General features: G+C 39.3%; 1 protein-coding gene across 1 annotated transcript in view; it reads right to left on the bottom strand.

Moving 5' to 3' along the window:
- THSD7B (thrombospondin type 1 domain containing 7B) overlaps nucleotides 1–23,383 on the bottom strand; it is a 1,279,053-nt gene that overhangs the window by 491,654 nt on the left and 764,016 nt on the right. The window contains exons 12-13 of the mRNA XM_063631314.1: nucleotides 15,397–15,552; nucleotides 4,753–4,950 (exon numbers count right to left, since the gene is read on the bottom strand). Coding sequence (XP_063487384.1) covers nucleotides 4,753–4,950; nucleotides 15,397–15,552 — 354 coding nt within the window. The remainder of the gene's footprint in view (nucleotides 1–4,752; nucleotides 4,951–15,396; nucleotides 15,553–23,383) is intronic.

Below are 23,383 nucleotides of genomic sequence, written 5' to 3'. Positions count from 1 at the left end.
ATTCTTGGAGTGTTCAAAGTTAACGATTTAAGGCAAAGACTCCTAGAAAAATATCCTTGAAATAAAAAGCAAAGCTACTTTAATGATGCAAAATCATTCCTAGTGCTGTGCAAATATATACACCACTTGAGAAAAAATATTTGCATGGAAAAGGCATAGTGCAACTATGGAAATAAAAAAAACCTGGTATGCAAGGGAGTGTTTTTGGCAACACTGCAGAACTCTAAATCCATGCCTCTCAACATGTGAACTTTGTTCTTTGTGATCTATTACACTCTTCACTAGTGTGGGCATTTGCCTTCTAGAAGTGCAGATTGCGTGTTGTATTATCCCTGAATGAAGATGTTTGCTGAAACATATAAACACTTTTTGTTTTTTCAAGATAGCCTATTTGGCAAATTATGGGGCAAAGCGGGTGGTGAGTGCTCCAGGTCTGACTGCTCCAGCAGGTAGGCAGGTGTTTATCCAACGACCCCGTGGAGTCTTCTGCCCACTTTGCATTGTGGGCACATGAAAGATGATACATAGTAGTCACTTGCCAGCCACTGGGAACACTGTCCACTGCCCTGGCATTATGAGGGTTTTTCCAAACTTGCTTTTGAAGATGTCACTTGGTGGTAAACTCTGATTAATCGCCAGTGAAACCTGGCAATAACAAACCAGTTATATGTTTGAGAATCGATGTTTAAAATGCAGTGAGTAAATTTGATATTCTAAGGGAGAAATACGTTGGGCTTGCGTTTTTGAATCTCACTCCATTTACATTTCAAGTGCTACTTTGAAATGAGGAAACATACTTGTCAATGAGACAAGAATAACCTATGCATATTCTACGCTCCATAAATGTCTATTGACATTTGATAAGACGTTGTGCAGAGGACAGAAATCAAAGCTATTCCACCAATCAGAGACTCGGAAATCAGATTCCAAATAAGAACTCTCATTTATACAATCTATTAAGCAATTTTCCTCCTGAAAATAAATATCACTGACTAACATATTGTTTGCTATAATTACAGGCTTGAGGGAGAAAGAGGAGCTTCGGTGGCACTGATAGTATTGCTAATAAATCAAAGTAGAGAATGGAACAAAGCAGAGATAGCTGTAGGAATTAGAGATGACTACTCAAATCTAAGATAACCCAAAGTAGACCACATTCTTAAACTAATCCACAAAGTTTAGGCACATCAGAAATTGCTATTTCCAAATATTCCCTGGTTTTGATGTGACCTAGATTATATATTTTTGAAGTTTGTAAGCTAACGGTCTAAACAAACTCCTGGGCAAGAGCAATATGTCTTCCTAGCAGCTAACAAGGACATCCAACAAGACACTGTCGAGAGTCCTACAGAATCTTGGTCAAGCTTATGTAGAATTCTCATGGTTCCACAATTTGAATGGGACGTAGATACTTGGCAGGGATGTTGAATGTTCCTTTCTAAACACCTATATGCAGGATATCTGGAAGGAGATCATATATAAAAGCCTAAAAATGGTAAACAAGCCAAGTTACCCTTACAAATTACAGCAGGCCTCAAGTTTGAGTAGATCTAATGCGAGTGGTTTTTTAAAAAATCAAAAATAAAGTATTTCTTTTGGTCTCATCTGTTAAATTCAAAATAAATTCTGAAAGAAAGCGTCTATGAAGCAATTAATAAACCAAGAGTGATGGAAGAAAATATCAAATGTTACAAAGAATAAAACAAAAGGAAGTCAAAGGACACTGTATATCTCAAACTTGTCTTTCTCCAGGCATTTAAATTAATGTCAACAGTTCTGTCAACTCCTGTAGTTATGGAAATACCCTGATAATATGTAGGAGTCAAGCAGGAGTCAAGCAGGAGTACTTCTCTGCCAAACTTCTATCATCAATCACCCAGATTCACACTGAAGCTGAACCACAAAAAGTGTAACCAGACCACATTTTCAGTTTCACACAGAACAAAAGACAGCTTCAGCCACCGGAAGGCCAAGCATGTTCCCAGAACCATGACCATGGCCATTGCCCCACAAACGATGAGGGAGTCATTCAGGTATTTAAAAACCACAAAGACTTTACGGAGCTGATATGAACAAATATTAATTCCCTCTTCTGCACACATAAGTTTGGCGTGTAGGTCAAAAGCTGAAAATTAGTCATTTCACAGGAATAAGCAAGAAAGCTCTAAAACTGCTGTAAAACAGTAAAGGTGATGATTGCAGAAGGCTCAGCATAAATTATGAAAGAAGTTCCTAGCCAAGTGGACAGAGATATCATGCCAACCCTCCAATATCTGCTGTGAGATAACAAAGCATAAGAATCATTTGTCACTGGGTTCCAACCAAACCAATGATCTTCCTGTTTCCTTAGCTGGAGTTGGGGAGGAAGACTTAGTTATGGTTATTCTAATCCTCCTTATTATTTTCATTTCTTAAAGGAATGCTCTTTGACCAATTCTTCAGGACCAGGTAGAATAATAATTGTACTTTAAAATATACGTAAAATAAGTTCATGGCTTTTTTGAATGGTTATATGCCATTCAAAAAATCATTGCCACTTCACTAATCATTGTTATATAACTAATGTAACTCTCACAGTCTTAAGAGTGAGAGGGAGATTTTATTACCCCACTTGGCAGCTGAAAGAGAGGATGCTTCCAAGTTAAATAAGTTTCCTGAGATCACCTAGCAGGTGAGTAGCAGAGTTGAAACTGCAACCTGTCTAACTCTAGAGCTCACGTTTTAAACTTCCGTACTTCACCTCTTACTCCAAACTCAACACAGAACACTTCTGTAACCACACAATTCTTGAACACCACCTGGACATCCTACAATTTAACTCAACTCTAACACTATCTATTTGGAGTTAGCATTAGATCCCACAGGTTATGGGCTCAGTCCTGCAAGACTGCCCTCACTTCAGATGCCCGTCACAAGTCCCAGACTGTCGCCTGTGCTTCTGACCCATGGTTATACATCGGGGTTCCCACAACTCCTTTCTCAGGTCCTATAATTTCCTAGGACATATTACAGAACTCAGGGAAACATTTTACATGTATTGGTTTATCATAAAGGATATTATAAAGAATATACATGAAAAGCCAGGAGAGATTCATGAGGAAAAGATGCACAGGGCAAGGTATAGGGGACAGAGTGCGGGGCTTCCATCCCCTTGCTGGGATCTGCCACCCTCTCAGCACTGCCATGTTTCCAGCAGCCCAGAAGCTCTCTGTACCTCATAGTTCAGAGGTGTTTATGTAAGTAGGATCAATTATTAACCCAATCTCCAGCCCCTCTCTTCTTTCCAGTGGGTGAACTGAAATCCCTAAGCTTCTAATCACGGTTTGATCTTTCTGGTGATCATCCCCCATCCAGAAGCTCACCAAGCATCACTTCATTAGAATAAGGCAGGCCTTGCACTCAGGCAATTCCAAGGGATTTAAGAGCTGTGTCAGGAACCAGGATTAAAGACCAACTATTAAAACAAAAGATTCTCCTAGCACCCCTGTATCTCAGGAAATAACCAGCGTTTTAGGAGCTCTGTGATAAGGAGCTAGGGACAAAGACCAAAAAAATACATCTTATTACAAAACACAATATCGCACAAACAAAAGCAATATAAAAGTGATCTGTTACTAAATTGCACATATGTTACCACAATTCAAAACTTATATGTTAATAGTTACAGGAGTTGCTATTAGTTTTAACTCTCTGCTGTAGCTAATACAATCTGTTATTGCCCTTTAATTAAACAATCACCTGGTTTCCACAGGTAACCAATTATATCACCTGACAAAATCTATATCTGTGTAATTATGGTAATGATTGAAAAGAAAGAAGAAAGGAAGAAACGAAGAAAGGATGAAGACAGGGAGGGAGAGAGAGAAAGAAAAAAAGGAAGGAAAAGCTTTGCAATATATATCAACCCTGTGTGGATGCTATTATCCATTCTGAATCTATTTTGTGATTTCCTTCTGTTCTATGGATTATTAGCTGCATAAGTTCAAAACACTTCATCCCACATATCAAGAGCATTATAAATGGGGCTTCTCATGGCAGAGCTGATTAATAAATATACACAATATTCTTCCAAGGCACTGAAATTTGTTCAAGTTTAGGATCAAGGTTTTACATGTCACTTTTCTTATTTCCACATGACTTACATGTTTTCTGAATCATCTTTCATTTCAAACAACCTACTAGGTGCTTGCTGATGGACGAAAGACATCATTGTTAATAGTTTTGTAAATCTTGACAACTTGTATTTAAAAACAGTTCTTTGGAAATGTTAGTATCGTGTCTATAGCTGATTCAACTCTAATGTTATATAAACAAAAAGCCACTTAGTTTTGTTTGTTTTTTTAACTTGAAGGACGTTTCAGTCCTGGATTCTTAACAAGGTGGTATTTGTTTATAATATATAAAGCCATGTTATACGTTGGCTTTTACTTGTTTTATATTGATAAGTTGAACACTATCCAAGAGATTTATTTTCTATTTTTTTGACAAATTCAAAACTCTTAAGAAATCTCTAGGTTTGCTGTATTGCATTTAAGTACAATCAAATAGTGTTCTGTCATGGAGTATGTGGACCCATATTAAGTCATGGCATCTTACTTTGCAGCAATGTTTCACTTGATGTAAACATAAATATTAAAGGATAAGAAAGGCTGTGCTTCTCTTCCTCATGAGAATGATCTATTGAAGGGTGGCCATGTGTTATTTGGCTGATACTTAACATCCTAACACCTCTAGTGGGTCACTGGGTCATACCGTGGTCATTCTGGCAGACGGCCTTCAGAATGCGATGTCCCAGGCCACATTTTCCATGATCAGGGAAACAGATCCCTTCTGATGCCAGCCATCGGTAGCACATTGGATCCTCACAAGGAACAGACTCCACCAAATGAGGGCAATGCCCTGCAGGCCCCGTAGATTCCATGAGGACATGGCGCTGCCTCGTTCTAAATCCTAAAAAGAGAGAGAAAAGAATTTTCACAGAATTCCACTCTTTTCCAGTAAAGGAAAAGAAGCAGCTGGGTGAGAGATGAAAACTTTTATTCAAGTACTCATGGCTCTAAGCATGTATTATCTTGATGTGTTTTATTCTATGTGAAGTGAGAGGATGAGATGTAGAAAAAAAAGAGAATGGGAAAGAATAAAAGCAGGAAATCTGTCTTCCAAGAGTTTACAAACTAGGAGTTGGAGAAGTCAGACACAATTCAATGGAATAATAAGTAGCATAAATCCTATGGTATCAATAAACCAGTAAAAATAAATGGAGACTCAGAAATGATCTAAATATAGACTAATCCACATTTTCTTTTTGCTGTTGATTTTGACATTCTTGTTACGCTGCATTCGGTTAAAATACATCACCTCCTTGGCATCTCCTTGGCGCCTGACCATTCACAACTTCCTGCTCCAAGATTTATCTGCATCATGTCACTGAGATTTACACATCAGTCTGACTCATAAAGACAATATCTCTTTGGAGTTCACTTTCCACCCAGGCTAGACATGGGTCCATGATTGTTATTCTGTTTAAAAAAAAGTGTACTATGGGACTAGGGCCTCAAAGTCTCAGCCAGAGACTGTAATAAGAACACAGATGTATTTTACATGCCATGGGCCCAGAGAGTCACAAATGCAAATCAACAGGAGTCAAGCAGGTACACATCGAGGCAAATGGGTCAACCACGAGACTGCAGCGAGTGTTGGGTTAATGGGCCTGCTCTAAAATGCCTGACTACTATTCAGCTTCCGTTGACTCTCGGCATTAGAGATCATGAGCCCTCTGTTAACAGATCCTTCCATTTTGTCTAAGAAACCAGAAATCCCTCTATTTTTAAATGATAAAAACTAATGCACAATTTTTAAAAAACAAAGTGACCTAATAAAGAAGGACTGAGAACCAGATTGAACCTTTCAGTCTAAATTTTCAATCTCTGGCCCCCATGATATATCACTTCTAAAGGCTACGTCTACCTTTTGTGGATCTCATACCTTCCATTGTTTCTATTCCAAATTCAATCAACAGATTCCTTTAATTCCTTTTTCTTTTAACAAAACCAACAGTTTTGCATGAATAACATTTTAAGAAATTGTTATTCATTTATTCCTCGGAGTAAGTAAAAAAAATGAGAGTTTGATAGCACAGAGAACATTCAATTCCCAGAGTGAAAGCTGCATATCCCACCACTCTTCCCACAAGGTGAGGGGAGAAGGACAAGTTAGGGAGCATGAGGGGTAACATCTCTCTCATGAAAAAGTTACACACCTCAGGGTATAGTTGGAGGAAGACCAACCTCTCTTAAATAGCACAGCCAAGGAGGCTAGAACACAATGAACATGTGGTTTCGAGACACAAGAAAAAGCTACAGAGAGGTTCTGGGTTATCTTAGATGAAAAAAAAAACAAAAAAAAAAACAAACAAACAAAAAAAAACCCTCAAATAAAGCACTTAAAAATCCTTACTAAAATACTAAGTATTTTAGCAAAGTACAGGGCTGGGCAAGAATTTTGGGTAAGGATTTTGAAGTGCTTTGAGTTTGTTTGTTTTTTTTCCTAAGATAACCCAGAACCTCCCTTTAAAAGAGACTCCTAGACTCTTTACGGATTAGCTACCTTGGGAAGAAATCGTTCAGCCAGTCAGAGGCTATATTCTCATGGCAATGACATGGTTAAGATCAGGGCGGTTAAAAAAAAAAAAAAGGATGGCTTCTGCTGTGCTTTATACCTCCATACCTCCACGTCTATATCATTAACTAGCCAAATAAAATCCACAGAAGGGCTCAGCTTCCTTCCTGGGCCACCTTGAAAAGAGATGCACACACGGCTCTAAACTTCACTTGACAAGCATCAAACCACAATGACCTACGAGCTCTCACTGCCACAAAATTCGAATGACCTCTATTCTTATATGTAACATCTGCATGCTGCTTATTTATTGTCTTATATTTTTGCTTGTTTTGATTTTATCTTTCAGCAAGACATGGCACGAGTCGCCATGATTTACACTGTTTGACAACCAGCCCAGACTTGAGCATAGAAACTTAGCAGTCTTTACGAAGGATTCTGGGAGTCCTATTATTTGGAGCTTAATGCCATTGAGGGGCATGTTCAGTTTTCCTCCATAAATCAAGTTGCATCCATCTTGCCATAAATCTATAGATTACATCTCTTCAGTCAATAAATTCCTTCAGTCTTTCATTTGTGCTGCCCTTGTCCTGACTCTAACTAGGATCAAATCACAGCACAAGCTCAGCATAAAACAAAAATCTTGGATTCTCTTGCTAGCACTTAACTTTAATCACACATCACTGTTCATGCCTGCAATAGACATCAGGCGTCTCCCAGGTACTTCTGTTCTGAAAGATATACAATTGCCAAGTCCACAGTTGTTGGGGCCAGCCAACCAATCACCTTCATTTACTGAGTTTCATATTAATCAGATGACATCATTCCTAAATATTAACTGCCATTTGCACATCACTTTCCTGTACTATGGGAAGCCACAGGAGGAACCGGAAATGTGTATTCTTCTCAAAGCATAAAACCCAACAAGGGAAAAAGGCACATGCATAAACTAACATCCACCCTTTACCAAGACTGGGACAGTAACTTTACTTTACTACTCTAAGTGAATAAAACCTCAAAACTATGTTATAAGTTACTATTCCCATTTTGCATGTGTGAAAACTAAGATGCCACTTTATTACTTCTCCAAAGATGCATTATTACTGATTAAATGGATGGGTGTGAAAATCAACAGAGGTCTTTCAGAGTCACTGCCTCCTCACAAGAAAAGATTAAAGCCAGTTCCTGTGGATATTGTGTTTTTGCCACACTTTATAAAGTGAACCTGAAAGGCACTGTGGTTTAGTTGAAGGTACTAAAGGTGAGTAGATTGGACAGTGGAATTTTAGACACTGCGTAGCAGGGAAGAGTCATAATCAACATTTCCTGACCACAGATTCAATTCATCTTTAGTGAAACTAGTATCTGCAGGGTTTATTTTTTTCTATGACTCCAAGAATTAAGATTTAGTGTACAATTCTACAGGAGATAATTAGAAAAGAACGGACAGTGGGTTGGGGAGAGAAAAGGGAAGATGAGCAGATGGCAGAAAAGGGGTCAGTGTTTTTTAATTGAAGCCATGGAAGAATTAAGAGGCTCAGGAGGGTATATCCAGATCTGAGGGCTGTATTTCTGCATGAGTTAGTGGATCAGAAGTGTACACATGAGCTATCCACGGGCAATGCTATGTCTCAACACCGACTCCACTGGGACAGGCGTGAAGAAAGTCCAGCAGGTTCCAGCCTGGCCAATATGGTAAAACTCCATCTCTACTAAAAGTACAAAAAAATTAGCTAGGCAGGGTGGCACGTGCCTGTAATCCCAGGTACTCAGGAGGCTGAGGCAGAACTGCTTGAACCTGGGAAGTGGAGGTTGCAGTGAGACGAGATTGCACCACTGCACTCCAGCCTGGGCGACAGAGTGAGACTCCATCTCAGAAAATAAATAAATAAATAAATAAATAAATAAATAAATAAATAAAATAAAAATTATAAAAAAGAAAGTCCAGCAGGTTAAACAAACAGGACAGAAGCTTATTCTGTCTTAAGTACTCCATTTGCTCTTCCTTTCTGGCGGCCCTGAACTTTGGGTAACAACTCTGAGTGAAAGAATCTGAGCATATTGAAGCTTCGATCCTAACCCTTTAGAAATCAACCACCATCCTGCAGGTAGTATCATTATTAGTCCACAGCCTGGTGTAAATCCAGAAACTAAGAAGACACATTGATAGGGTGATGTCAGCATGAGAACTCCCAAAGCTTAGAATGAGAAGTTAACAGAACCCCCCACCCACCCCAAACACATAGACACAGAAAAGAGAAACAACTATCTCTTAGCATTTCCTATCTATGAGAAAGCAAAATTATTTTATAGACTTCTCATTCAAGGGAAAGCCTATCTAGCAGGCAAGGATGGAAAATGGAAATTTCCCCCATTTTTGATATGTAACATCTAAAACATGTCAGCATTTTCCAACTTTAGCATGTTATCTAATTTGTTTAAGAGCATAAAAGACTGTCTTCATAAAAGAGTCATGGCTTCTCAGTTTCAAAGTATCTTGTCCTTTGGGAATTTTTAAGGACTTGGGTGCTCTCACTGAGGGAAGGAATCCCTGATGTCCTTCCATGTAAGCAGCTGGCTGTTGTGACACTCCATAGGGAGCCTCCAGCAAATTCCTCTTTAGAACAACTTCAGTGGGCAATTTTGCCTTTCTAGTATATGTCTGAAAGGGATAAGGGTGTCATATAAATGTGTGTCTGTATATCAAGAAAAAATTTTAGAATGCATCACATCTATGTGTAGAGTTTGTCTATGAGTATTTATTTTTTCAGGCTAATTCTCTTTCCTATATCTCTAATTACAACACTCTAGGAGTGTATCAAAGAGAAAGCAATAAGTGATAAAACCCTGACCCAATTTAAATTCCTCTGAAAAGCATCCTAGCTTCACTTGACAAGCACCAACCTGCCAATCATGGTTCCCTTGTCTGCCTGTCATGACGCGATGGAAGGGTGTGAAGGCTGTGAACACTGGCTGATTTTCTCATGTACTCTGAATAACCAACAGCCACAAGCCTTCAATGATTCCTAATGGAAGGATTTCTGATTAAGAATAAAAGTCATGTAAAGATAATTTCTATAGTAACTAATGCCTTCTATTCAGTAATAAAACATTTCCTACTTTCCCATTCCTTTCTACTTTTTTTCTTAATGTGAACGAAGGAAATGTACCAGAGCAATAACATGATGACTAGGAAAGCATAGAGAGGAGAAAAATGATATTCTCTCCTACTTTCCATATTCATTTTTTTTTTTGCTGTTGTTTGCTTGCTTTTCTCTTAAATACTCCATCTTTCTGTGTGTGTGTGTGCATGCACATGTGTGTGTGTGTGTGTGTGTGTGTGTGTGTGTGTGTGTGTGAATTTTTTAAGAGTATGAAATATCTAGGAAAGTATAAATGTCCTAGATTTCTGCTAGTGGAATCACTGCATTTTAGAGTAGAGAATTCAAATGTGAAGCTAAACAGTCCTGCTTATATCACAGAGTTTTGCAATGTTTAATGCATTAGCCTGTGCACCCCAGCTTCTGTAGAATTCTAAAGTATCTTTAGTTTGTACCAGTCAGTGATCCTGGCAGAACTCCCATGATTCTACTCACAGTAGAATCATGGGACAGAAACCAAGACTGAGGGGGATCTCAGATCTAATACACACAAGTCAGTAGAAACAACAAGACTACTTGCTGTCATCATAACATGCTTGGATACCTTGAAGGAACAGAATCATTTCCCTAGAGGGAAAACTCTATTCTTCATTCTTCCCAAGAGGGAATATAGGCAGGTGGTCCTGGTAGGTTTTAGCAAGACCTTACAAACCAAAATTCTCTCTGCTCTAGGGGAGCATTTATAAAATAGCAAACTCCTAGATCTGAATAACAATCATCAGGGCTTACCATCCCTCCTGTCAGTGACTACAGTTCAGGAGGCAGCCATTCAGCCACAGAATGGGTTCTATTAAAAAATGGCTAATTCCCATCAATCCCAACATGTCCCTAAACTCTGCAGGAGACTGTGGGGACAGTACTAACTTCAGGTGAGAGATTCTACTGCCTCCATCCTCTCCTTCAGCCCTTTTCTTTTCTTTTTTTTTTATTATTATACTTTAAGTTCTAGGGTACATGTGCACAACGTGCAGGTTTGTTACATATGTATACATGTGCCATGTTGGTGTGCTGCACCCAATAACTCGTCACTTAGCATTAGGTATATCTCCTAACACCATTCCTCCCCTCTCTCCCACCCCACGACAGGCCCCGGTGTGTGATGTTTCCCTTCCTGTGTCCAAGTGTTCTCATTGTTCAATTCCCACCTATGAGTGAGAAAATGCGGTGTTTGGTTTTTTGTCCCTGTGATAGTTTGCTGAGAATGATGATTTACAGCTTCATCCATGTCCCTACAAAGGATATGAACTCGTACTTTTTTATGGCTGCATAGTATTCCATGGTGTATATGTGCCATATTTTCTTAATCCAGTCTATCATTATTGGACATTTGGGTTGGTTCCAAGTCTTTGCTATTGTGAATAGTGCCACAATAAACATATGTGTGCATGAGTCTTTATAGCACCACGATTTATAATCCTTTGGGTATATACCCAGTAATGGGATGGCTGGGTCAAATGGTATTTCTAGTTCTAGATCCTTGAGGAATCGCCACACTGTCTTCCACAATGGTTGAACTAGTTTACAGTCCCACCAACAGTGTAAAAGTGTTCCTATTTCTCCACATCCTCTCCAGCACCTGTTGTTTCCTGAATTTTTAATGATGGCCATTCTAACTGGTGTAAGATGGTATCTCATTGTGGTTTTGATTTGCATTTCTCTGATGGCCAGTGATGATGCCTTAAGCCCTTTTCAAAGGCTGAGTCTCCCTTTGAAAAAAGTATTGATTGGGGCAAAACACTCCCCACCTCTGGTTATCTAGTGCTCTTAAGCTACTCTCAGCACAACCTCCTGCCCTCCCACAACTGCAGTCTCTTTTCCCACTTCATCCAATGACAACGTACTGGCACTAGATACATCCCATGCCCCATACCTTGTCTCCTGCATCTGCTCAATGATTTGCTCTCAGGCATAATGGCTCACACTGACTAATGTGGTGCATGATGGGCAGATGGCTTCTCTTCTCAGAATTGACCTTGTACCTTGATCCAAACTTCTTTAGGCTGATGGAGAAAATCAACTAAGGAAGCTTAGGGTTTGGAGGGACACTGGACTAAAGAGACAGGAAAACAGATCCTTACTGCCAACATGGCCATCGTTAAATCACCACGGGACTTTAGACAAATTACCTTACTTCTTGACACTTTGGTGTTGCATTTTGTGAAGTGCTGTATCCTTGTTGAGCCTAAATGCTGATTCAAAGCTGGGCAGTGTATTAGTTTCTAGAGCTGCCATAACTAAGTACTGGAAACTGGGTAGCTTAAATCAATAGAAATGTATCGTCTCACAGTTCTGCAGGCTGGAAGCCTGAAATCAAGATGTCAGCAGGGCTATGCTCCACATTCTCCCTCTGGAGGCTTTATAGAAGAATCCGTGCCATGCCTCTCTCCTAGCTTCTGGTGCTTGTGGTTCTCCACTGTGCTCCTTGGCTTAGAACACATTACTCCCAATGTCTGCCTCCATCTTCATGTGGCCTCTCCTCTTCTGTGTCTCAATGTCCTCACATGGCACTCTCCTCTACGTGTATGTCACTATGCCCAAATTTTCCTCTTCTTGCAAGAACACCAGTCACTGGAACAGAGCCTACCTTAATCTAGTATGACCTAATCTTAACTTCATTACTTCTGAAATAATCCTATTTCCAAATAACATCCTATTCATATGTACCAGGGGTTGGGATTTGAACACATCTTTCTGGGGGCACGCCATTCAACCTACAGCAGGTGGTGTCTTATGAATGATGGACCAGGGTATATCTGCACACGTTGACTTTTACTATAGAGAAATAGAGGCCAATGAGGATAAAGTTTGGCAAAAGAAGTTACTTGGCAGAATGGGGCCAAGGGAGGGGGTCTGAAGTTCCATGGGTCAGTTCTGAATTATCCGGAAAAACAAAACTGAAAGTTCAAGGAGCCAGTTTTTAACAGGAGTTTTGTGAAAATAGGAGCTCAAGTGACAAAAAAACGCAACACAGAATTAGGGCAACCAGCCTGATCAACATGGAGAAACCCCATCTCTACTAAAAATACAAAAATTAGCCAGACATGGTGGCACATGCCTGCAATCACAGCTACTCAGGAGGCTGAGGCAGGAGAATTGCTTGAACCCAGGAGGCAGAGGTTGCGGTGTGCCAAGATCACGCCATTGCGCTTCAGCCTGGGCAACAAGAGTGAAACTCAAAAGAAGGGGAGAGGGAGAGGGAAAGGGAAAGGGAGGAAGGAAGGAAGGAAGGAAGGGAGAGAGGAAGGAAGGAAGGGAGGGAGGGAGGGAGGGAGGGAGGGAGGAAGGAAAGAAAGGAAAGAAAGGAAAGAAAAAGAAAGCAGGCAAAAGCATTCTCTGAATTGCCATAGAGAATCCATGGCCCAGAATGAAGGGGAGAAAGCATTTAGTAAACATCTATTTAATAAACACCTATAAAATCTGACCCTCAGAACTGCTTCTACCTGCCTGCAGTACCAATACGTCATTTTTTTCTGAGGGAGTCACATCTCCCCATTCTCTGTCTGTGAAGTCTGAAGGGAACTGTGCCTCTCCTGATCCCAGTGGTGGCCACATGTCCAGGATTTGAACATGTAAACCCCACATCCTCCAGTCAGAGTAGTTGGTTCAGGAATGAGGACATGACATAAAACAGTTAGTGAGATTCAATTCCAGGACTCTTCTTGGGACCAATGGAAAAGACATTTCTTTCTGCTTTATGTACTACCTTAAACTGAACCTAATATAGAGAAAAGCAGACACAAGAGATGGAGAGAGAGAGAAATGTAAAGGTAAAGAGAGAATTGGAAAACAAGACGGAGACCCATTGGCCTGTTTATACTCTTGGATGCAGCCCTATCCTCTCTTCTCATTTCAGCTACATGAGCTCAAATCAGTCTCTTCTTTTGACTTAAGTTGGTTATCAATTGGGTTTCTGTCACCTATAACCATTAGTCTCCCAAGTAATATAACCAAGAGTCTCCCAGATCTACTTGGTGTGATGTGGTTCCACAGCTTTGAAAGCAGATGAAGGCAGCACTTCATGCAGCAAAGTGATGTCACAGCCACAGTGACTGGAGGAGCCTTGGTCCAACCTCACATGATTTTCTGAACAGTGACCTAAACAGGAGCAGCACAGGCTAAACATAAGATGACTGTTCTAAAAATATGTAAATCACCCTGAGGAATCTCGTATACAACTACATACAACTGACTATATATGTGTAGATCATAAGACTGCAAACTATAGATATTAGTATAAATGGAAACTTATTTGTGTCCACAAGCTGCAGAGGCGTGGGGGATATTCTGGTTACATCTCAAATAAGAGAATTGCCCAAGGCCCTCTCCAGGCTTCTTTGAGATCCAGATTTCTATGGTTTGATAAAAGAATGAAAGTTAGCTTCTTCCTGCCTGAAAGCCAATATACATCTTCCTTTCTACCTTAGAACAAGAGTCAGAATGAAAGGAAAAGCCCAGGAACAGGGGTAAGTGAGTCTGGGTGTGCACATGTGTGTATATGAGCACTTTAGGAATTACTGAAATGTGGGTTTTCAAGTGAATGTAGCAGTAAGCAGTGAGCAGGGTGCTAGGTACACAAGCATGCTAGCATCAAGTGTTTAGCCATGGATTCTTGCTTTGCATGTAATAACTAGAACCTAATTTCTGGAATGTCCTTGGATCTCATTTCTCTTGGTAAAGGAAATATTTTTTTTAGTACTGTCATTTAAGGGAACACAGTATCAATACAAAGTAAAGGGTCAATGAAAGAGAAGGCAAGACATCACTAGGAATGAACTTTTGAAGATGAAGATGTGTATTTTGATTACAAACTGAAGAAAACTAGACCATAGAGGCCTACAAAAAATCAACAGGAATATAAAGGTTGAAGATTTTCCCTTAAGCCCAAGATCAATATCAGAAATTAAACAATATACATAATGACCCTTGCAAAAATCTAAAATATAACATCAAATTTTAAATGTGGAAATCTAAAAAGAAATATATAGATTTGCAAAACAGTTCTTTTCAGATGTGAGTGTGGAAATCATGTCCAATTTCCCCCATATAACCATTATATATAAAAAACATGAAGTGGCCAGGCACGGTGGCTCACGCCTGTAATCCCAGCACTTTGGGAGACTGACAAGGGCAGATCACGAGGTCAGGAGTTCGAGACCAGCCTGGAAAACATGGTGAAACCCCATCTCTACTAAAAATACAAAAATTAGCAGGGCTTGGTGGCAAGCACTTGTAATCCCAGCTACTTGGGAGGCTGAGTCAGAATTGTTTGAACCCAGGAAGCAGAGATTGCAGTGAGCCAAGATCGTGCCATTGGACTCCAGCCTGGGTGACAGAGCAAGACCTCATCTTGGAAAACAAAACAAAACAAAAGATGAAGTTATACCAAATACAGCAGTAGTCGGCTATGAGTCTAACTGAAGGTCAATCAAGGTGAGATTTTGCACTCCACAGATATGTCCCAGTTGCCTCCCTAAAACTGAAAACTGTTAGGCTTGAGCTGGTTATCTAAATTTTACAAACAAATATTGTCTTAAGCAGGGTTAATCAGTGACTTAGCTATCAGAATAAATGTTTGTACGCTGGCAGCAAATGAAGCGCATGCAAACAAGGCACTCACCTTTTTTCCCCTGAGAATCATGGCAGTTTTCATGGATGCACAGGCCCCAGGCTGACCAGGAAGATACTATGCAGTCCGTAGAGCAAGGGATATTGCAGAGCTGAGAGGGCAACGGTGCGGGTCCCACACATAATGTCTTTTCCACAGGTCTAGAGACTGAGGGACAAAAAGATAATAGACTGTCACATTCTCTGGACATCCTTAGCATTGCTTCTGCCTTTATTTGCATGCCTGTCTTGCAAATAAAACTTTATGGTTAAAAAGAACATATGCAAAGAAAACATCAACACTTTCTAATATGTGTTGTTTAGCTTCATATGATTAGTATTTTGGTTGAGAAAAGGCAAAGAAGACAGAGGCAAAGTGCATGCACTTGAAATTCCTGCTTTGCAGGGTATTCCGTGGGAATCTAAGAGAGAATTGGAAATATCATAGATACAAATTATCTAGAATCGTGACTTTTTAAAAAATTAAATGGCTTTGTGAAGTTTCAAGATGAGTCTATCTCAACTATATAAATGACTAGGTCACTGTGAAAAAAATCCAGATCGAAGCCCTGAGGTGGAGTGTTTAGCATAACCAATCTACTGCTGCGACTCCCCTGAGCGGGGGAGCTGGCAAAGATACACAAGAAAAATGGTTCTTAGGATAAGAAGAAAATTCAGAATCTGTGACTGCAGAACTGGCCCTTGGAAATCAGTTTCATTTGTGAGGCTACACAGAGGCCCAAATGTCCTCTTGGAAAATGACTAGTAGCTTCTGTCTCTTCCTGCTGTGCACCTGCACCCAGAATGGGGCCACATGGAGGTCACTTCAGGTCACAGCAACCACCTTTCCAACAATAGTGTTCGCCGTGTGCCCTCTGTATGCAGATGCTTTATTTTTTTCTTTTTCTTTTTTGCTCTTTTTAATTTAATTAATTAATTAATTTTTTTTTTTTTTTTTTGAGACAGGGTCTCACCCTGTCACCCAGGCTGGAGTGCAGTGGTACCATCATAGCTCACTGTAGCATCAACTTAATTGATCTTCCTACCTCAGCCTCCTGACTAGCTGGGACCACTGGTGCAATGTCACCATACTCGGCTAATTTTTTCTATTGCTTTTTGTAGAGAGAAGGTCTCCCTATGCTCCCTAGGCTGTTCTGAAACTTCTGGGCTCAAGCAATCTGCCTCCATCAGCCTCCCAAAGTGCTGGGATTACACACATGAGCCACCATGCCTGGCCAGGAGACTCTTTCTAGGCACCATGAGAATACACAGAAGAAGGAGAAGACAAGATCCCAATCCTTGTGAAGATTGTAATTTTATAGGAGCTAGGATAGTAATACTTGGAGATGACACTTCAAAGGAACAGAAAAACGCATTAAGTAATTACTCTTGCACAGAGAGACCCTAAACTAGGAAGACTTTGAGGCAATCTAGTTTTTTTAAACAAATGGTTAAAGTTCCAAAAATGTTATTTTACACACTAGTTTGTACTATTGTCTAAATATTTCTGGTATGTCATTTCTATTCAGTTGAGCACACTAGAAATGCTTCCAAGGTGGACACTGTGGTGAGAGGAGTGAGTTGTAAATCACACCATCTACTTTCTGTCTTACCCTTAACACATGTGTAAGAGTCAAATCTGGTAAGAGTGAAAATAAATTTCAGCACTGACCAGCAGAACTTCGAACACCAAAATAGCAGCAAAATAAAAAAATACTATCATGACAAAGTTGCAACCCATGGGCAAAAAGTATTTCTAATGAACAATGAGGCAGCCCTTGAGCTGCTGACGAGGGTGAAAGGAAAAGAGAGGATGTGAAATAAAATAATAATGTTTTATTTGCAATTAATCCTTTTCCAGTTTACCAAAAGGATTTGCTATGACTTAAAATAAAGGGCAAGTGCAAAGCAAGATTGCCAATGTAAATGTTACAGTTTGCAAGCCGTGTGGAGGGGACAGAGAAAGGAAGAGAGAACAGGTATTAGGGGAATGTAAAGGGATTGCCCAGGGAGGCTGAGGAGAGGTGGCAATCAGACAAAGATGGTGCTTGAAATGGGAACAATAGGATGAGAAGCTGGAGTGACCAGAACTGGGGATGCACAGATGAGACTGATGAACTGTGTGTAAAGGGGAACCCAAGAGATGGGGAAGAGGTTTGTGATTCCTCTGCAGCGTTGAGGAAATCAAGACACACACAAGACACTCATTCGTTGAGTAAATCACGCATTCATTTCAAACTACCGAGCATCCATCTAAATCAGGCACTCTTGAGTGGTGTCTGGTTACAAGGAGCTCTCCGTCTAAAAGGGTAAATGAAGCAGTATATTAACAGAATTGGTGAAAGAGATGTGCCAGAGCATTGTATAAGTAGAAAGCTGCATAGCTGGATAGCTTAAGGCAAAAGTGTATTTAAATCTGGTCTCATATATGTTAGCATGTGTTCTCGCAAACTCAAACTTTAGTTCCAAAAACAAAACCTTGGTAATGATGGAAAAGAAAGTGGGCCATGTAAGCTGATGTTTAATAAGCATTTATAATGCATGCCAGGCACTAGTTATAACTTGCTTATCAACATTAATTCATTTCATCTGCATAACTTCCCTTTGAGATATATGTTGTCATTATTATCTCTAGTTTTAAAATAGAGACAATATTTAAAGAGGCACAGAAATGTTCACTTATTCACATTCCCAGCTAGTGAGCAGTGGACCTGGGATTGGGATCTAGGCATCTGGGTCTGAGTTTGTCTTCTTAACCACAGCCCTATATGACCTCGGTGTTTGTCATTCAACCTATACTAAGTACCTTCCATGTATAGGACACTTCTCTGGGTGGTCTTGGACTGATACAGTTTTCCCTCTTTGTTGTGTGTAGCTCCCAAAAATAACTGTAGAATGAGCTGAAAATGCAACATCCAGAGATAAGGGGGAAGCTAGCCAAAACAGCCCCGGCTGTGCTCCAGTCTCCCATAAGAACAAGATGTCCTTCAACATTTTCAGCTCAGCATGTCAGGTTTCTTCCAAGGTATAAAACCCAAGATGGGCCACTTTTCAGGGTCCCTCATCTGCAGTGCAAGTGGGATATGCACAGTGGAGACCCCATCCACCATGGACAGCTTTCTGTACCATGGGGCACCAGCTCACAATGAATTGTAGGCGTCTGTTGTCCCTTGCTGCCTATCTGTGAGCAATAAATCTGCCTCATATAACTTGTTGTATATGAGTGTATTCTCTCCCACTGGACTCAGATAAGTTGGTAACCAGCGCACAGTGGACCTGCATCACACCATTTGTTAACACTGTGTTAGCTGCTGAAGCCACAATGGTGAGTAAAACATATCAGGTTTCTGTCTTCATGGAGTCCATATTACATCAAGAATTGATAATAATTGAATATGGACCCATGAATCCTAATAAGACTGGAAAGCTGTATTACTGCCCTCTTTTCCTTGCCATGACTATCTCTCTCATTACTAAGAAGATACTCTAAGCCCCTCAGCCCCAAGACCCAGCTGACAGCTGCTGCCACAACCTCTGTACTTGATGTTGGGCCCTGCAGTTGAAAGTACTCAATCAACTGGAGCAACTCTCAGGCACACAGTAGGCAAACCCTACAGTGTATCTGAAGCTCCCAGCATGTCTGTGCAGGAAGGGCTTATGGTTGGCAGTGCAGGTGGAAAAAGCCTGAGAAATATGTTCTGAAGCTGCGTTTGTCAAGGACACTGTGTCTACACAGATATTCTGCTTATGCGGCTTATTTTTGGAGGTCTGTTGAGGATTACGGGGGTTGTGAGTTTAAGTCCCCTGAGTCCCCTTTGATAAATACTTAACTGTCAATTAGTTGACTGTTGAACATTAGAACTAATGGTACCCTCAGATTTGAAATTAGAGAAGGACATGGTTTGCTGGAAAAGAACAGGGAGGGATTTCCCCAGGGACTACTAAGTGACATATTGGAGGACCAGGGATAGGAGAGAGACCATTTATCAAAGTAGTCACGTCTCTTCAGCACCTGCTGTTTTGATGGACAGTGAATCTTAATCCATATCAATAAATTATTCCAGTGTCTGGTGACAAGTCTAAGATGCTTCATTTAGACACTGAATCAATGTGCTTGGGTCAGCCTGTCTCTATCACAGACCCACTACGCCCACCCCAGGCTAAATTTGTTCTAGAAATAAATCACGAGTAAGTCACAAAGAACTTACCAGCTTCAGACCACTTAGCAAGTCACATCTTCCAGAGAAGAGTAAAAACCAGGATATTTCTATGCTCCAACAGTCAATAGGACTTTAGGAGCTAGAGGGAGCTTTAGAGCTGATTTAGTTTAATTCATCAATTTTACTGAAAAACTAAGCTCCCAAGACTTTGGGTGGTTTCTCCAAGTTCATTCAGCAAGCACAGAGCAAAGCAAGATCTAAGCCTCTACTCAAGTGGCCAACTCATCTCTGTCTATCCTTCTTGGTTTTCCTTCCATACAATGAAAACATCAGACAGCACAATGTGGTCATTTCTACCAAGGATATTTTGTTTATGAATCACAGTGACCAGAACTGGAGGCAACACGTGACATGACAGATCCAAGAATCTTTACATAAATTTAACACTTGAAACCTTTTATACCTTTAAATAAAATCCAAATCCTTCCCCTCCTTCATTGCTACTGCAAAACTCCAGTCTTTTCCCAAATGGTCCCCATCAGGGAGGCAGTGAGACCAAAATTTGCTCCAGTTCAAATGACTATCGTACTTTTTAAAAATTTGTGACTGTTCATGTTGAAATAAATTTATCCCAGGAAGTGGGTGGGGTGAAGGCATTTCCTGGGTCACCTAAAGTTGGGTGATCTATGCAATTTACTGTCTACTGAGTCTTCAGTTCTCTTTGGCCAAACTCCAGCCATGATGTTTGTAGTAAGAACTGCTGCTTTTCTATTCACCTGCACTCCTTTCTCTGAAACTACTGCCTGAAACAAATTTATTTCTATTAATTATCTCTGTCTTCTCTTAATGCAATGAGCCCCTAGGAGCAGGTCTGTGTTATCCCATCTCCTCCAGCTGCCTCTTAGACCATGTCACCTAGGAGCCTTCTGCCATTCCTACACTGACCAACTGCCAGACTAGATAAGCAATTATCCAAGGTCTTATAGGCTATTTAGATTTGGTAGACAGCAATGTTAATCCCCACAGAGACTCTTCATGGTCACAAAATGTTAAAGAGTCAAAATAACATATAACTCAGGCAAATCTGGATCACTGCCTAGCAGCATCTTTCTAAATGCTAAGGAAAATATTACAGTATTGTAAGTGATTGCACATATGCAATAGTCATTAATATTTTGAATATTTTGGTGGTGTCTAACCTAGAATTTTTCATTTGCAATATGAAATTATTAAATTGACCTGTCTCACAAGAAATGTTAAAGTCTGCTACTAATGATTGCAAAGTCACTTTAAATAATGAATTCCTCCATGAACAGAATGTTAAGTAAGAGGAGGAAAAATATGCTGGGTAGGGGATATGTTTAATGTTAAGAAAAAAAAAACTGTTCTTAATTCTAGAAATGAACAAAGTTCATGATTTTCATTAATGACACAGTGAATTCAGATGAGCATACAAATTCATTCAAAATGAATTGCAATTAAGAGAAAAAAATGCCTGTTGTGATCATTAGTATGTGACTGCCATTGTAAAGAAAAATGAGTATCATTCTTTGAAATTAAATGAAACTGTACTCCAAACTAATTTGAATTAACCGAGAAATAAGATGCTAAAGAATCAATGAGTATGCATTTTCCCACCCCTATTGATAGCCATTTTCTAAGATTTAAATTTCAGTGCACTTGAACTCCTCAAAAAGAAATTAAAATAGAATTGCATAATAGTATTTAATTAACTATAATTAATAACCATGTATCCCTCTTTAGTTTAAATATAAGAAGTTATATTTGCTTAAAGTAAAAAGAGGTACTATAGGAGTCATTGGCGCTTTCTTATTTTCAAATATATCTATTACTGGATGAAAAATCAAGTCAGTCTTTCAAAATTCAGAAAGTATTTGAGGTAATTCTGCCAAGGCATAATGGAGTTCATCTTTCCTTTAGGACAAAAAGAAGTATCTTACAGATGGTAGAGGAATTCGTTACAAGACACTAATTTTTTTCCCCAGCATTTTCAAAAAAGTAGAGATTAAAAGAAAACAAAGCTACTATTACTTCCTAAGAACCCACAAAACCTAAATTATTTTGCCTGCTTTCTACCTTAGGGGTACCTAAGTAACTCTATAAATAAAACATTCTATCTTCAGTTAATTTTAAATACGATTTTGATTTCCAGAATATAACATCAACCTCCTCAAAGAAGTTAGATAAAGAAGTTATAGTCATTTCAGTTTTCCAAATCAAATGAAGGCACTGTAAACCCGAAAGGAAATGCTCAAAGACTCAGAACTCCCTAATTCCATGGGCTTTTCAAGAAACAACCAGAAAAGCAGCAGCAATTGCTCAAATTTAATTTGAAACTAATGAAAGAGCCTACTTATGTAAAAATGCTACTTTCTAAATGATTTTTGAGAAACAATATTGCCGCTGATATATTCATTTAGGAAGTACACTGACTTGGCAGAAACTCAATCTACCTACCACTAAAATAGGCCTCTTCTGCAGACTGAAGGAGTCAAATGGTGGAAGGCGAAAGATAAATAATTTTACAATTTTAACCATAAAGCCATTTCCCTTCAAGAAGCATCAAGCATTGTTTCAGCTGACTGTTGCCACTGGGATTTGCAAAATAATGAATCAGTCTTTTAACTTAGTAAATAGAATAAAATCGGTCTCCTAGCACTTATAGGCAGCTTAAAGAATTAAATCACATCTCATCCTATTATACCTAATAAAGCTTAATTTTAGCCATATTGTGACTCTCTTGGCAAAGTACCATGCAATACAATTTGGCAGGAAGATGTGTGTATATGTACAGCAGATTTAACATATAAAAATAATTCCTGCAATTAGAAATAATTATGTAAAATTTGGCCACATGTCAAAAAGTTTTCTGAATTTCATTCATTTCATATAGCCAATTAGAAAATGAATATCAACTAGTGATTTTCCTAATGATAAAGAGTAACAGCACTATAGGCAAAGATAGAAAAATACTCTTCAGGAGAAAAATAAAGGCAAAACAAGTGAAGTACATGTATAATTTTAGAAAGAAATCAAAGTCAATAGCCACCAATTACATAATTAAGGAAAAAATATAGTAGCCTTCAGCCATATAGTCATCTATTTCTATTATCGTATGTTCTCTCCTCTGTCCCCCTTTTGAAACTAATTTTCCGATTATTTCTCAGACTTTTGGCTCAGAGATAAAAGAAGGGCATGGAGAAGACAGAAAACAACAGCTGATCTAAATGACATCTTACACAGTTCATGAAGTGAGAAGCACCATTACTGATGACACAGCAGAGAAAAGAGGTAAGTGAGAGATGGGGAAGTGGTCAAGAAAAGAGAAAAAGTAAAAAGGCAGAGAGGCAGGTAAAATGAAAGAGTCATCTCCAGAGATTTCAAGGGCAGAAATATGCAATGTGAGGGAAGGGGAGCTTTCAAAAGGTCCAAAAGTCCTCTTCACACTCAGCACTTTGTAACTTATAATTGATTTTCTTTTCCATAGAAACTATGACAACAGTTAAATGAAAGCAAGTCTTCCCAGGAATGATCACAAGTGCCTATTTAACTAATGTTGGTATTAATAGCTAATAGGGGTTGACAACCCACTTGGCTCTAGGTGCTATGCTAATCGCTTTAATGTGATTTCTTATTCACTCATCACAACCACTCAGGGGTGTACAATTATCATTTCTGTTTTACAGATGAGATAACTGAAGGTAAGTTATTTGTCTCAAATTACAAGGCTAATAAGTGACAAACTCCAGTCTTCTTAAATATCCATATCCCTTAATACTACATTATACAATGATTTTGTATTTGCAAGAAAAAGTATAA

The sequence above is a fragment of the Symphalangus syndactylus genome, chromosome 22 (assembly GCF_028878055.3).
Source record: "Symphalangus syndactylus isolate Jambi chromosome 22, NHGRI_mSymSyn1-v2.1_pri, whole genome shotgun sequence".
Lineage (NCBI taxonomy): Eukaryota > Metazoa > Chordata > Mammalia > Primates > Hylobatidae > Symphalangus > Symphalangus syndactylus.
The sequence above is the reverse complement of the archived record's forward strand: the minus strand, read 5'-3'. Positions and strand labels throughout refer to the sequence as shown.